The 15,222-nt window shown below is 36.8% G+C and overlaps 1 protein-coding gene across 2 annotated transcripts in view; it reads right to left on the bottom strand.

Moving 5' to 3' along the window:
* LOC120860875 (uveal autoantigen with coiled-coil domains and ankyrin repeats protein) overlaps nucleotides 1–12,059 on the bottom strand; it is a 42,656-nt gene extending 30,597 nt beyond the window's left edge. For both annotated transcript variants that reach the window (XM_040236576.1, XM_040236577.1), the window contains exons 1-5: nucleotides 11,880–12,059; nucleotides 9,576–9,709; nucleotides 4,695–4,783; nucleotides 2,963–3,027; nucleotides 2,092–2,149 (exon numbers count right to left, since the gene is read on the bottom strand). In XM_040236576.1, the coding sequence (XP_040092510.1) occupies nucleotides 2,092–2,149; nucleotides 2,963–3,027; nucleotides 4,695–4,783; nucleotides 9,576–9,709; nucleotides 11,880–11,918 (385 nt within the window). In that variant the 5' untranslated portion in view covers nucleotides 11,919–12,059. The remainder of the gene's footprint in view (nucleotides 1–2,091; nucleotides 2,150–2,962; nucleotides 3,028–4,694; nucleotides 4,784–9,575; nucleotides 9,710–11,879) is intronic.
* Between the last annotated feature and the right edge of the window lie 3,163 nt (nucleotides 12,060–15,222).

Genomic DNA, 15,222 nt, shown 5'->3' with positions numbered 1-15,222 from the left:
TCACTTCCACAAATTTCCTTGTGTCATTTTGTTTGTATGTGTTTTTGGGTTTTTTTTTTTTTTTGGTGAGAATATTTATCAAAATATTCTGTCCTCTTAATATATTTTAAATTGTACAGTATCATATCATTAATAATATGTAATACATTATTATATTATATAATTATCTAAAGTCCTGTATAATAATTATACCTCAGGTATTTAGAAAAGTAAGAATGACTGGGGAAAGCTGAACACTGAGTAGATGATATTGAAACTATTCTCAAACACACTGTGATAATGATATTACATTTAGGTTACAAAATAGAATCATTATCTTTCAGAGATAAAAACTGAATTGTTTATGGATAGAATTATATGATGTTTGGGATTTGATTTAAAATATGCCAGCAGAGTAGAATAATGGGTAGTGGTATAAATGAATCAAGACTGGCCACATGATCACAACTGTCTAAATTGGAAGAACAGTATAAGGTATTTTAATATGATAGTTAAACGTTATGTTTGAAATTTTCCATAATAAAAATTTTAAAAACATGATTATTAATAAGGTTGGATGGATTAAAAATAACTATGAAAAGGTGGTAGGAGAAGAAAAATACCACATGACACAAATTCATACTTCATTAAGCAGCAAAATCATTTTAATATTTCTACCAAGCGCAATAAATTAGTGCTACAGAACTGAACTGTATATTTTTTATGGTGTCAAATTTAAATAAATCTGTTTGGTGATTCCGTAACTATACAAGCTTGATAAGTATATTACATATGAATCTAGGCTTATGTTTTTTTAATTACTTAGTTATTTTTATACAAGTAGCAATATACAAAATATACAAAATTATCATAAAAATTAAAAACTACAGAAACTCACAGGGGTCATTGTGAGGCTCAAATGATAATGTATGTAAAAATGCTTTGCAAATAATAATACTCTCTTCCAAAATTTTTAAAAATGCACTGTGTAAGAATTAAAGTATCATAAAAGTACATTTTTGTTAAAGGAAGAAAATCAAGTTATAAAAGTTTGAAGGAAATTTGAAGTATAATACATCTTTCAAGGGACCACTCTAATTACCACATTATTCCATATACATGAAAGGAAACAGTGTGGTTCTTTTTTTTTCCTTTTCTTTGAACTTCTAGTTAACTAGGAATTTCAGTCTTAGAAGAGTCCAGCCAGGGGTCAGACTATCTTACATTCCAAAACTCCTTAAATATTCAACTTTTTCTAATCATTTTCTTTAAGACACCTAAAGAATAAGGCAGATAAACTTTGATATTAATAAAATCCTTGAAATTACTAATATAAATCTCTTTTAAAATAGAGCACATTACAATGATATCAAATTCAGCACTGATACCTCTAAACCAAAACAAGCTCCACCACCATTAATTGAGAAGTTACTACATGCCAGGCACTATTCATGATTCAGTTATAACCACTACTGGGCTTCCCTGGTGGCTCAGACGGTAAAGAATCCGCCTGCAATGCGGGAGACCTGGGTTCAGTCCCTGGGTTGGGAAGATCCCCTGGAGGAGGGCTTGGTAACCCACTCCAGTATTCTTGCCTGGAGAATCCCCATAGACAGAGGAGCCTGGTGAGCTACAGTCCGTGGGGTCACCAAGGGTCACACAGGACTGAGCGACTAGACACACAAGGCAGTGCTTTGTCAACTTCATTCAGCAGATGAGGAAAATGAGGCACGGACATGTTGATGAGGCGCATACAGTCTTTAAGAAAGAGAAAAGTCTTCCTTCTTCCATGGCTCCTACCAGTCCCCAAGCATACACATGGTATTCACAGCTCCTTGAGAACAAGGTTATGGTTTATTCATCTTTGGACTCTCGGTATCTAGCATCTTGGCCTGTAAATATGGTCTGAACCTTTTTAAGCTGTACAATCTACCCAATTTCAAACTTGAGTAAATAAAAAATTCATAACATTCTGTTTCTCCATGAATTACAAAAACATATGTATGTTAAACTCTGAAGTCAATTTAAATGCCCAGCCATTTAACAAAGATTTTCTGTCCAACTGAACAAAGATTTAACAAAAATTTATCTCCAACTGAAACCTTTGCTTACCTGCATCATGAAGTGCGGTTCTTCCCTGCAGGTCTACATGTTCGGTGGGACAATTGTACTGTTAAAACACAGAAATTTAGTCATGTAAGGAAGTTTTTATTTTCAAATTAAATGTCGTGATTCAAATGAACAGCTGTTATTTCATCTTAAAAATACTGCATTTATCAAAAACTCTAAAGAGTACTAGACAAGTCATAAATATTTTGACATGTGACAAACACAATAACATTATACTATAAATTTAACAGTGTTCCAGCAAACAGGAAAACATATGGTACATTACAATAGCATGGAATATAGAAACGGCTATTGTTTTGGTTTTTGGGTTTTTTTTCTGTAACGGTTAAAACTTGAACAATTGAATCAGAAAAAAACAAATGAGCGCTGCTATGAAACTCAGTAGCAAACATGTTCAAGGAAACCGTGTGACTAGACTCTTCAACTGAAAACTTAATCTAGCCCACTAGTTCATAGAACTTTGTGGTTGCCTGATTACAAGCTTAACTAATGATGCTATTATACAGTCTGACTTATTGGTGTTTATATAGAAACATATAGATTCTACACTGTGCCACTCATCTCAAGTCATATACCAGACCACAGAAAATTCCAATCTCTAGCTAATGTCAACAGGAAGGTCAAGTCTTTGTTGTTTATTTTTAATACACTGAGTTATGCAATTCATTTCCCTCAGAGTTTTTGCTCTTTATTGTTCACATTCTTTCACAAACGATGGAAAAAATATTACGTAAGCTAACAGTCAAAGCTAGCCTACTATTTTCTTTGATCTCAAGTCTCAAAAATGCATTGAAAACACATCTACTATTTGCAGTCAAAGTAATAAATTCAAAGTATTAACCACTTTTACTACCTGTAGAAGTTTTTGTAGACACAGTGCGTGCCCATACTTTGCAGCCAGGTGAAGAGCATTCCTTCCTAGAAAAGAGATAATTTTAAATATATGATAAGGGTTATTTTCTTCACATGTGAATTCCCCTTAAAAATGTGATCGATTTTTCCAAAATCAGTTGACAGACGACTTCATTTATAGGCATGCTTTAAGTCTGAGCTTTATTTGCACTGAAGGAAGGAAGGCAAAAATCACTCAGATTGGTCACTAGGCAAAACATCCAAAGCAGAAAGAACACAGACAAAAACAAGAAAGACATATGTCGGAGTTGGAATCAGCACGATACACATATAAAGTTTTATGAGTTCTGAAAAGGTATAGTTAGTTCAAAATTTCTAAAAATGAATATTCTGCATCAATGGAAAACACACACACATGTGTGTATATGTGTGTGTGTATGTGTGTGTGTGTAATAAACAGTTTTTTGTTCATTTAAAGGTGGCAAGCAAATAAAGTGTGGTCTTCAATTAAGAATTTGATATACCTTTAGGTAAAGATTTACCTCACTAACTCATCTGTGATGTCTCTCTTTCTCTCCCTCCTTGCTTTCCATTTCCAAACAGAATGCTGTTAACAGTCATGCATTTATCTGTCCACACATGAAGTCACAGGATAGAACATTAAAGTTGTTAAGGAAACTCTCTGCTCTAGGTCAACTCCCATATTTCACTGAGTAACAAAGTATAAGTTCCAGTGATTGTCTATGCGAATGGAAATTAAAACATTCACTAAAGAAAAGTGATAGCTATATTCAAACACTTAAAATCTACCCTGTGATATGCAAACAAATTTATGCTATAGTATTTTAAAAGACAGACATAGGTATGACTAAGTTTAAGCAGCAGGCTGGTCTAGAAGAAATAATTTTTTATAAATATAACTAGCCAAACAGACCAGGTCTCCTCATGAGGCCTGACGGTTAAGAACATAGACTCTGACTGTGACTCATACACGGAAGGACCCTGGCACATCACTTAACAACTCAGTGCACTGCAGACTCACTGGCTGGATGTGAGGATAAAATGAGTTAGTACATGTAAAGTGCTTAGCAGAATGGCGTCATCCATTATCATGTTAAAAAAAGCATCATCTATTCTTGTTATGACCACTATTGGTGACGCTGTTATGAGGCAATTAGTCTCCCAACAAGTCTAACCAAAGGCCAAATGACCTCAGGAGAGCGTGAATGTATATACTGAACAGTACATGCATGTGTGCTAAGTCGCTTCAGCCATGCATGACTGTGACCCCATGGACTGCAGCACCACCAGGCTCCTCTGTCCACAGAATCCTCCAGGCAAGAAAACTGGAGTGAGCTGCCATGCCCTCCTCCAGGGGATTTTCCTGACCCAGGAATCGGACCCACATCTCCTACGGCTCCTGGCATTGCAGGCGGATTCTTTACCACTGAGCCATGAATAGTACCTAAGTATAAATTAAATGGCCCCTATAGATTCTTCAAAGTCTGGGATTTTAGAATCCTATAACACTACCAAGACAAGCCCTAGACCTCAGGTCTCCAGCTGCTAATCTGTTCAGTCATGCTTTCTGCTACACTGCCCTCTCCCCCACAATACCTCAACTAATTAGAAACAAAGTTACGGCCTTCTCTCTGTAAATCACATTTAAGTCTGACTGAGAGCATTATCAGTGGACAATGCTTGTCTTCTCTGTACTATGGAGGCAAACATACCTGCGGTGTCACTGGTTGTAATATCAACTCCATGTATGAGGATGGCATTCAAACACTCAAGATTTCCCTTTGAGGCCACAACATGAAAGCTAAACAAAAAGAAAATTTTGTTATGCCATGGAAACTACCCAAGGTCAACTTTAATGTTACATTCAGCCATCTTATATTCAATACTCCTATATACACACACGCACACATGTGCATTTTAAAGGCTACACTAAACACTTACATTTTTAATACAAGAAAAAAAGAAATTTATTTCACATTACTGAAAAACTCATTTTAATCCATATTTATATCACTACCCCTATAGTTTATCTTTTCAATAACAGAGGCACTGGTGTTTAGACCTTAAATGCACTGAAAATTTTCTATCAGATTATTTTACTTAATTTCAAATATATGGAAACTGCCAAAACAAATGAAGATACCACAGAATGCTAAGGCCAAAGAGAGATCAAAACACTTATCCATCTCTTTAGAATTATCATATTAAAGCTGGCATAGAAAAGTTTTCAAAACAAGCTAAGCTATACTTGAAAGCCACAAAAATCTGGCATCATCTTCTTTCCCCAAAGTACTACCACATAATTCCTCCTTTCACTCAAGAGATCTGTGTGACTGGTTGAAATTTCACACAAACAGGCAGAATTGAGCACGTTTTCTAATAAGGCAAGTAAAGCCTACTTAAAAACATAACTTTAAGTCATCAAGTATTCAAGATACAGGATAAATATCCCAGTGTTTCTTTGATCATCTAATACTTTTCTTAATGAACAAACACAGAAATACTTTGTGTGCATTAAGAACTGATACCATACGTAAACATAGTAGGACTTGTTGGCAAAGGACGTTGAACTCAGGCCATAAACAAGTACAGTAATCACTGTGAAGATGCCAGGAGATAAAGGCTCAGCAAGGTGCCTGGATGTAGACACACTCGGCAGCATACCCCGCGTAGGGGTCTTTCCCTTACCATACCACTTAAAAATTTTACATTTTCCCACTCCCTAAAACCTTAGTACTCCTAGCTCCCTCATCCCTGCCTTCATTATTTTAAATGTAACTATGCATTTTCTAATACATATAAATTCAAATTTTATTTTCTTTATGGTCTATTAATCTCCTCTAAGAAAGCAGGGATTCTTGGCTGCTTCCTATTATATTTCCAGAACCAATTAAAGTACCAGACAGATGTGGTGTTTTTTAGTCACTAAGTCGTGTCAGACTCTTTTGCAACCCCACGGATCGTGGCCCACCAGGCTCCTCTGTCCATGGGATTTACCAGGCAAGAATACTGGAGTAGGTTGCCATTTTCTTCTCTAGGGGATCTTTCCGATCAAGGGATCAAACTCGTGTCTTCTGCATTGGCAGGTGGGTTCTCTACCACTGAGCCACTTGGGAAGCCCACCAGACAGATGATAGACCCTCAAATATTTGAATAACTGAATGCTCAGAAACAAAATGTAGAGCTACCTTGCAAATTCACTTTCAGATAGTCAATTATGCCTCCATTCGCATTATGATGAATATAAATGCAAACTAGAGACCGAGCACTAAGTAAAGTAAATCAGGTTTGTGTGCAGTTTGAATGAGAGATACTTCTGATAAAAAGAATGTACTGCTCTTAAAAGTCAGACAAGTTCTCCTTATAGTAGAATTAAACTGCTGTAAGGCTGAGGGTACCGATTCTTCCTGCAGCGCTGAAGTGGGGAATTACATTATGCAATGCACTGAGAACTTTTCCAGGAATGGTAATTTCCTTCATGCAAAGGTTTTTCATCTTCAAACAACTCTGGAGATCTCATTCTTTGTCTACCTGTTTTCACTTCTTAGCTCACAAAATTTGAAAGACTTCTCTTCTCCAAAATAACTTGGCATTATACCGATGATGCACTACAAGGGCAGAAATCAGAGCAAATCTACAATGCATTATTAATATGGGTGTGCTATAGATAGTAGATGTGCTTCAGAAAGAAGATGTATCAATCATTACACTGTATGCAGAGTTGCAAAGGAAACCTGGAAAACTGCTTTATAGAAATACGCTTTTTCAATTAAAAAATCAACTTTTTCTTTTTAAAAACAAGACAAGTATTACTACTATAATAGGAGATCCAGGTAATATGGACAGTCCCCACCTCTGAAGACAACCAGAAAAGCATACAAAATAAGAAACCTGCCTTAAGGTATCAGTGAGCTAACATGATAGTGAAAAATTACTAAGACAGTATGCAGGGAAGCACAGAGGCCCAGAAAGGTGAACCTGGAATATCGAGCTACTTTTTCTCTAGGAGCATTTGCTATTTAGAGAGAAAAAAAACTGAGAGGTTGAACAGTCCTTTTGGCAGCCTGAGGGGAAGGCGAGTCAGGAACTGGAACTCACAGCTCTCCAGGGGCAATAGGGATTCTAGGTGAACCTGCCCCATTTTGTACTGGCAACAGACTACATCCCTGGGAAACAGGTAACCAGGAATAAAATATATTCTTGTAATGACTATCCAAGGCCTCAAATATTTCATTTTTGAAACTGTATAGAGATCAAGAGGGGCTTTGCTGATGGCTCAGACAGTAAAGAATCTGTCTGCAATGCAGGAGACTGGGTTTTATCCAAGTCAGAAAGATCCCCTAGAGAAGAGATTGGCTACTCACTCCCATGTTCTTGCCTGGAGAATCCCATGGACAGATGAGACTCGAGGGCTGCAGTCCATGGGGTTGCAAAGAGTCAGACATGATGCAGTGACTTTCACTTCAGAGATCAAGAGGGACATGTTAATTTTGCCTTAAATTTCAAAAATTAAAAACCAAAAAAAAACATTCCAAATTAAACTATTTTTATAACTATAGAAAATATATTTGTAGTATGTCCTGTACTTGACTAAATATAAAATGCTTTAATTAAGAAACACTTTGTGTGTGAATAACAAAAGGAAAATATTTTATTCTATGAATCCTAGAAAGAATTCTAATTCTATAGTGAATACCTCAAAAACTTACACTACTCAAATATGTCATAAACTAAAGCTCACAGTATATCATAAACTAAAGTTCACAGTTCATCATATTATGCCAGATTTGCATAATTCTATTAATATAAGTAATTTCCCTCAAAATTGAACCTTAGATCAAAAAAGTCAGAACAAAATCTCAAGTAACCATTCATTCAAAACATTCAAAGCATGGGCAGACAAAACTGAAGAAATAAGGTTTCACTGAAGATTTTCATCACAAACAAGATCCTTTGAACTTTTAACATCATGGCACTTGGGGAAAAAAATAAACAACAGTTTTGGTATTAAATTTTTACTATATATACTGTGAGCCCTATAAATGGCTTAAAATTTAGCAAAAGTAGAAGCAGGACTCAAAATAACTAGTTTCTGTAGCCATCAACTTGCCTACTTTACAAAACTGAAACAGTACAAAAAATTGGGACTTCTTAAACTTCAATGCTCTTATAAACAACTTGAAGTCATGCTCTGCTATATTTATGTATCTAAGCACTCTAAGGTAGTGACCTACATCAAACATTAACTATTCACTTCCTAATATTCATTTCTATATTTAGTATCTGATTTCTAGTATTCTAAAAAAAAACTCATGCAAGTATAAGGCAGAAAGGTATTTAAGGAAATGAGACTTTTCACCTCTAACTTTGGAAGGTTTCCCAGATAAAGTTTGAACTACTGTATTTATAGAAGATAGTAAAGGTCCGTCTAGTCAAGGATATGGTTTTTCCAGTTGTCATGTATGGATGTGAGAGTTGGACTATGAAGAAAGCTGAGCGCCGAAGAATTGATGCTTTTGAACTGTGGTGTTGGAGAAGACTCTTGAGAGTCCCTTGGACTGCAAGGAGATCTAACCAGTCCATTCTGAAGGAGACCAGCCCTGGGATTTCTTTGGAGGGAATGATGCTGAAGCTGAAACTCCAGTACTTTGGCCACCTCATATGAAGAGTTGACTCACTGGAAAAGACTCTGATGGTGGGAGGGATTGGGGGCAGGAGGAGAAGGGGACGACAGAGGATGAGATGGCTGGATGGCATCTCTGACTCGATGGACCTGAGTCTGAGTGAACTCCGGGAGCTGGTGACGGACAGGGAGGCCTGGCGTGCTGCGATTCATGGGGTCGCAAAGAGTCGGACACGACTGAGCAACTGAAGTGAACTAAACAGAATCTAGATCTAACCTTTAACCCAACTGCTCCCTATCCTCAACATGAAGGGAAATGATGAAGACTAGGAAGAGGTAGGAGGAAAGATACCTGGTTTATAAGCATATAGACAAACGAGCAGCCTTCAGTAACACAAAACAAAAGGGCGGGATCACTGCCTATATCTCCCTAAGTCACACTAGTTATTCTGCCTCTCTATTGTCCTAGACATCTTCATTTAAATTAATTACCCCAATACAAAAATGGATTGGGGTTAAGGGGGAAAGGTAATGTAATTTATAGAACTCTTCCAAAATAGAAAACTTGGGTTTATATCCCAGACTGTGACTTTTAATAAGACTAGACACCAAGTTATTTAGCCTCTGTAAACTTCTTCCTGCTTCTTTCAGAGGGCCACTGTGAGGATCAAACATGATAAGGAGTATTGAAAAAAAGCTTATAAACAAAATTGCACCAAATAACCCAGGCTGGGATTTGCAATAGGGCCCAGACAACTAGACCACTGGGTAGTAGTCTCTGTCTCACTTTGAAAATCTTTTCTATTGAGGACAATTATTAGTCCAAATTGATGAAAGTCATGTCTGAAAGATTTTAGAGTGTGGATTTTGATAAAGACTTTTTAAATTACATGTTGATAACCATAATTCACAAATTTCATTTGTATGCCAAGGGTGTACCCTTGAGAGAATTACCACCAGTAATACTCACGCAGATCTGCCTTCTACATCTAGCTTGCCTGGATTTACTCCCTTTTTAGCAAGGATTGAGGTCACTTTCTCTACATCTCCCCTTTCTGCTGCTTTCATCAATCGGTCATCGTATTTGTTCCAATCTGCTGCTTGCTACAATAAAGGAAAAAAAAGTAAACATAGCATACTATATACCATATTAGTAAGGCTCTCCAAAGAAGGGGAGACAAGAGAAGGGAAAGCACTGCCGTCTAATACATCATTCAGCTGTCAGATGTATCTCCAATTCCTCTCTCCTCGCTATTCTAACCTGATGAAAAGAGCCTTTCCAAAACACACAATATACAAGAAATATTTTATATATTATGTATTTGAGAAAAAGGGGATTTCTCGTGTTTTCTGCCCTGTTTCCTTTGCCTTTGGAGCAAAGAAAGGAAAGGAATTAACTGTTGAATACCTACCATGTGCCAGGTATAAATTACTGGAACAACCCTAGTAAACTAGATTTATCACCTCCATTTAACAGATGAGAAAAATCAAGGCTCCAGGGATATTAAATGACTTAAGAGGCCAAGCCCAATTCTGACTTCTCATGACTTCCCAAAGCAGTGTACTTGTTGTACTACTCTGTAATTCATGCTTTTGAAATTGGCTCTGGTTACCTATCGCCCAAGACCTTTAGTGGCAGTGGAATTCTGTACACATTTAAGAACACCCACCCTTCTCCCCCCAGCGTCACTTGCTTAAAAGGTACTACTAGAAATATAATTATAGAAGCAAATTGTACACACATGCATGCAATTAAAAAAGCAATCCATTATGCTTATGTATTAGGATAAAAAGACACATCTACATAGAAAAACTTTTTTTAAAACTCTAAAAATATTAACTACTTAAAAATCCTAAAATTATAGGATCAGAGATGACTTTCATTTTCTTGCTTCTTTACATTCAACATATACTGCTTTTTATTTAAAAAAAAGATGTTTGATTTCAACAAAAACAGTGTATATGTATTTCAAAGGAACATTAAAGGCAATTTTTTTAATAGAAAAACATATCAAAAGATATACATTTTGAGTATATCAAGGTTACCAAGTTTTAGTTGGAGAAAATACATTCAAGATATTAGATATTCTGAAGCCAATAACTTTAACCTTTTCTTAGTAAGTAGAAATGTATTACTCAAAACTAAAATATACATTATTTAAACAAGTAAGGTTTTAGCCTTTTAAAACTCTGTACAGTAAACTTATTGCTAAATTCTTCTTTGCTAAGTTCAATATCATTTTTAGAACAAAGAATAATGTACATATCTTTCACTTAACTTACAAAGTAATTCCTATGTCCACAAATACAATAACAAATCTCTGGAGGAAAAAAATGAATCACTTTATATAAAGCATATCCTCTAAATGTTTGATCAATAGGATTATTTTATATCTACTCTCCTCTAAAACAAAACAAAAAAAGTAACCAATTTTCTAGCTAAATAAGTAATGTATTCATTAAATACTTGAAGTAAAAAATATAAAAACTCAATATGAAAAAAGACAGATATATTAAAATTTTAACCCACCAATGAAATGTAACATTTCAATGGAATCTGGTTCAAGTATCTACACAGACTTCAGAATTGTTGTCTGCAGTCATATTTGGAGATGAACTACTTCCTTCTAACTTGAAAAGTTCAAACTATCAACTATGATATGAGTCCTATGAGCCCTACTTACTGCCTCAGTCTAAACAACATTTTCAGCTTCCCCTTTCTTTAGCTTTAAAACAAAACAATCAGTGTACTGGCTCTAATTTGGGGAGTGGTAGTAGATGTAGGCTTTGTGTTTTCAAATGCCTAAGAGATTAAGTCACGTTTAGCACACAAACACTTGCTCTAAATTGATTAGTTTACCCTTGCAGTTAGAACAATCTCAATTTTATTTCCAAGTAAACTAGCCGGTGGAGAAAGGAGCTATTTAAAACACTAGAACAATTGCAAAATCCCAAAGTAAGGCTCTTTAAAAGATAACTAAATGAGATTAAAGTCTGGTATTAATCCTGTGATTACCAAGCACTTTGGTCCACTGTCAGTTAACAGAAATATTGCTCAATTACTAAAATTCTATTATGAGCTTTTTAAATCCAGAAAAAGAAACAAGCACTTTTGTTTTCGATCACTAGCCCCAGTCTGCTAATCAAATAAACCAGAGAGAACAGAATAAGACAAAGAAACCAAATTTTTTAAAAAAGTAGTACATTTTAAAAGAATACAGTTCAGAAAGCCTGGCCAAGACGCTTTTGTTTCACTGACTATAGGGATACCTACTCTGTTCTTAGGAGCACAAGAAAACCAACAGCTCATCATAGACAGGATTTAGTTTCTTGTTGCTAACAGCAAATTAGTTCGCATTAAGTTACAAATCACTGTGGCTCACAAAGCGAGCCCTCAGAGAAACTCCTAACTAGTGACTCAGTCCTTCTTAGAACTCTTCCTGTTCTGCAGTCTTCATGCTGCACTACACTTAGCTTGGATCTCTAAGGATATTTTCTTCGGATATGTCTTCGGAATCCTTCTCCGCCTTCATAACGCTTGAAAATTATCTTCCTTGCAGCGGCAGCACTTGATTAAGAGCAGCCCCAAATCAGGTACTGTAACTCCTCCTATTTGTTATTCTTTAGAAGCTGTCTTTCACTGCCTTCCTTTTTCGGGGACTCCACTGGAAAGCTTGAACAGCACTCTACATCCTGCCGCCTCAACACTGCGGCACAGGCCAGCGTCTGTGCACAATAAAGCTGTCCACATCCAAATCATCCCGTAAACAGTGTGTAGACTGTCTCCCATTGGTCAGGATCTATTTTAGATTCCATAGGCCTTGACAGCTGAGTGATAGATAGAGAAGAGCAGCTAAGAATATACTGTAAATGCATGCTTCTCCTCTGAGTAATAAACCTAAGGTCTGCAAGGGAAAAATGACTCAAACACATTGTAAAACATGCTTTTTATATCAAAGCAACTTGCGTGACATTACAACAATATTGTTAACAGACAAATTTGGTTATTCCCACACACACAAAAAAAAACATTTTAAACCCGTTTCAGTCTTAGGATTGTCTAAACAGAAGTTATAATAACCTTGATAAACAGAATATAAAATTCTATTTTTGGCAAATAAAATCACATTTTAATTTAAGGAAACACACACACAAAGAAACATTTTCAGATTTTTCTCCATTTTCCTTGTACCCCTCTCAGTCTCATTCTGTATGCAACCAGGTTTCAGCTTACAACTGCTGCCAGTCTGTCTCCTAAAATGTTAAATGAGAAGAGCGAGGCACTGCCAAGACATTAAATAGTCTGCATTATGATGAATAGTTTTCAACAAATTTTAAATTTAACTCACTGCTCTTAATTTCCAAGTTTATCACCCTGCCTGATATAGCAAGTAAATATTTTATCAGTGGAAAATCAAATTATCTGGATTCAGGGATTTTAAAAAACAAGATGATTAAATATTAAAGGAAGCAAATGCATATTAATCACTGAGCTAGACTGTAAATAAAACTCCACTTGGGGACAAAGTAAACAACCTCTCCATGTTCTCCTCCGTGATGTTTTACCTGCTTGTACTACAACAACACCCCTTACATTATCAAGGACGGTGACCAATTTCCACAAGCTCCAGGGATTTTCCCTGTTCTAGTTCCCGCATTAGCACAAGAATAATTTACACTTCCTCCAAAAAGTCAGATTTGAGAAAACCATTTCATGGGAATGAAAAACCGCCCAACACAACTGTTTATAGGAAGGAGGTAAGGGCTATACTACAGATCATGGCGCCAGCTAAATTCTGTTATGAATATCATCAAGAAATCCATTTCCTACTATGTTAAATATTAGGTCTATATTCTAATTATAAGATAGATAAGATCATATACCATAATATATTATTTTTGAGACAACTTTTTTTTCCCCTAAATCACGTTAGACATCACAATGGATTCTTGGCTGGACCCAGAGATTCTGCCCACTCCATTTCACCCTTCTTCAGAGGAAATCTGTGTGGGATAGAACTCAGGCCCTGTCCTTTGATTAACAAAGCAAGCACATCCTTTCTAGAAATAGGACAGCAAAGGCAAAGCAAATAAAAAGAAAGGAGGAAATCCACAAGGAGTAATAAAAGCCATATATGGAGCTGTCTGTCTTCCCTGGTGGCTCAGATGGTAAAGCGTCTGCCTGCAATGCGGGAGACCTGGGTTCGATCCCTGGGTTGGGAAGATCTCCTGGAGAAGGGAACGGTAATCCACTCCAGTACTCTTGCCTGGAAAATCCCACGGATGGAGGAGCCTGGTAGGCTACAGTCCATGGGGTCGCAAAGATGCGGACACGACTGAGCAACTTCACTTTCTATGGAGCTGTCTTATGGAATAACTAAGGCTCAGGAGACAGGGTATATGGACCCTCCTATACTGTGGATATCCTGAACCTCCTTTGTTTCTCAATCTCCTTTTCCTACTCTCTCTCTCTCCTTCTCAGCTATTTCCCAAGAGCTCAAGACAAATTCCCACCTCTGCTGTCCCCTGTGCCAATAAGGCTCTTCCCTTACCTTCATTCTAGTTCTTAAATATCACTTCCTCAGAGAACTTCTCAAATACTGTATCTACAGCACTAGCCCTATGCTACCCTTGCCGCTCTTTATCTTTCTGCCCTGTTTCATCCATCTTCAGAATATTTATCAGTATCTGCCAGTATACCATATGTTTACCCATTTTTTCGCCTACTTCCTATTTTTGGTATTTACTTCAAAAATAATCAAAATAATCAGGGGGACAGACTGAATTCAACAGCACAGGGAAAGGATTATACACCATGTCGCCACATACACCAGTGCAGAGACACGGGTTCAATCCCTGGTCTGGGAAAATCCCACATGGCCATGAAGCAACTAAGCCTGTATGCCACAACTATTGAGCCCATGCTCTAGAGCCCAGGAGCCCCAACTACTGAGCCTGCATGCCTGTGCTCCAAGAGAAGCCATGGCAATGAGAAGCCCTTGCACTGCAACTCGAGAAAAGCTCATACGGCAAGGAAGACCCAGCAAAGCCAAAAATAAAAACCATAAAAAAGAAGGAAATTACCTCAACATAATAGTCATAAGTGAAAAGCACATAGGTATCATCATATCCCATGGTGAAACACTTCCTCTACGATCAGGAACAAAATAAGGATGCTCACTCTCACTATTTTTATTCAACAAAGTATTAGAAGTTCTACCCAGAACATTAGACGAGAAAAGGAAATAAAAGGCATTCAAATTGGAAAGGGAGAAGTAAAATTATATCTGTTTGCAGATGACATGATGGTAGATGTTGTTCTTTGTTGTTTAGCTGTTAAGTTATATCCAACTCTTTTGCAACCCCATGGACTGCCAGGCTCCTCTGTCCATGGGATTTCCCAGGAATGAATACTGGAGTGGGTTGCCATTTCTCTCTCCAGGATCTTCCTGACTAAGGATCTCAAACCTGGGTCTCCTGTGTTGGCAGGCAGATTCTTTAGCACTGAGCCACCTGGGAACTTGATGTTATATGCAGAAAATCCTAAAAACTCCACAAGAATAAAAAATTTAGACCTAATCAATGAATCCAGCACAATTACAGGATACAAAAGCAAT

Source organism: Oryx dammah, unplaced genomic scaffold, assembly GCF_014754425.2.
Source record: "Oryx dammah isolate SB20612 unplaced genomic scaffold, SCBI_Odam_1.1 HiC_scaffold_11209, whole genome shotgun sequence".
NCBI classification, from domain to species: domain Eukaryota; kingdom Metazoa; phylum Chordata; class Mammalia; order Artiodactyla; family Bovidae; genus Oryx; species Oryx dammah.
The sequence above is the reverse complement of the archived record's forward strand: the minus strand, read 5'-3'. Positions and strand labels throughout refer to the sequence as shown.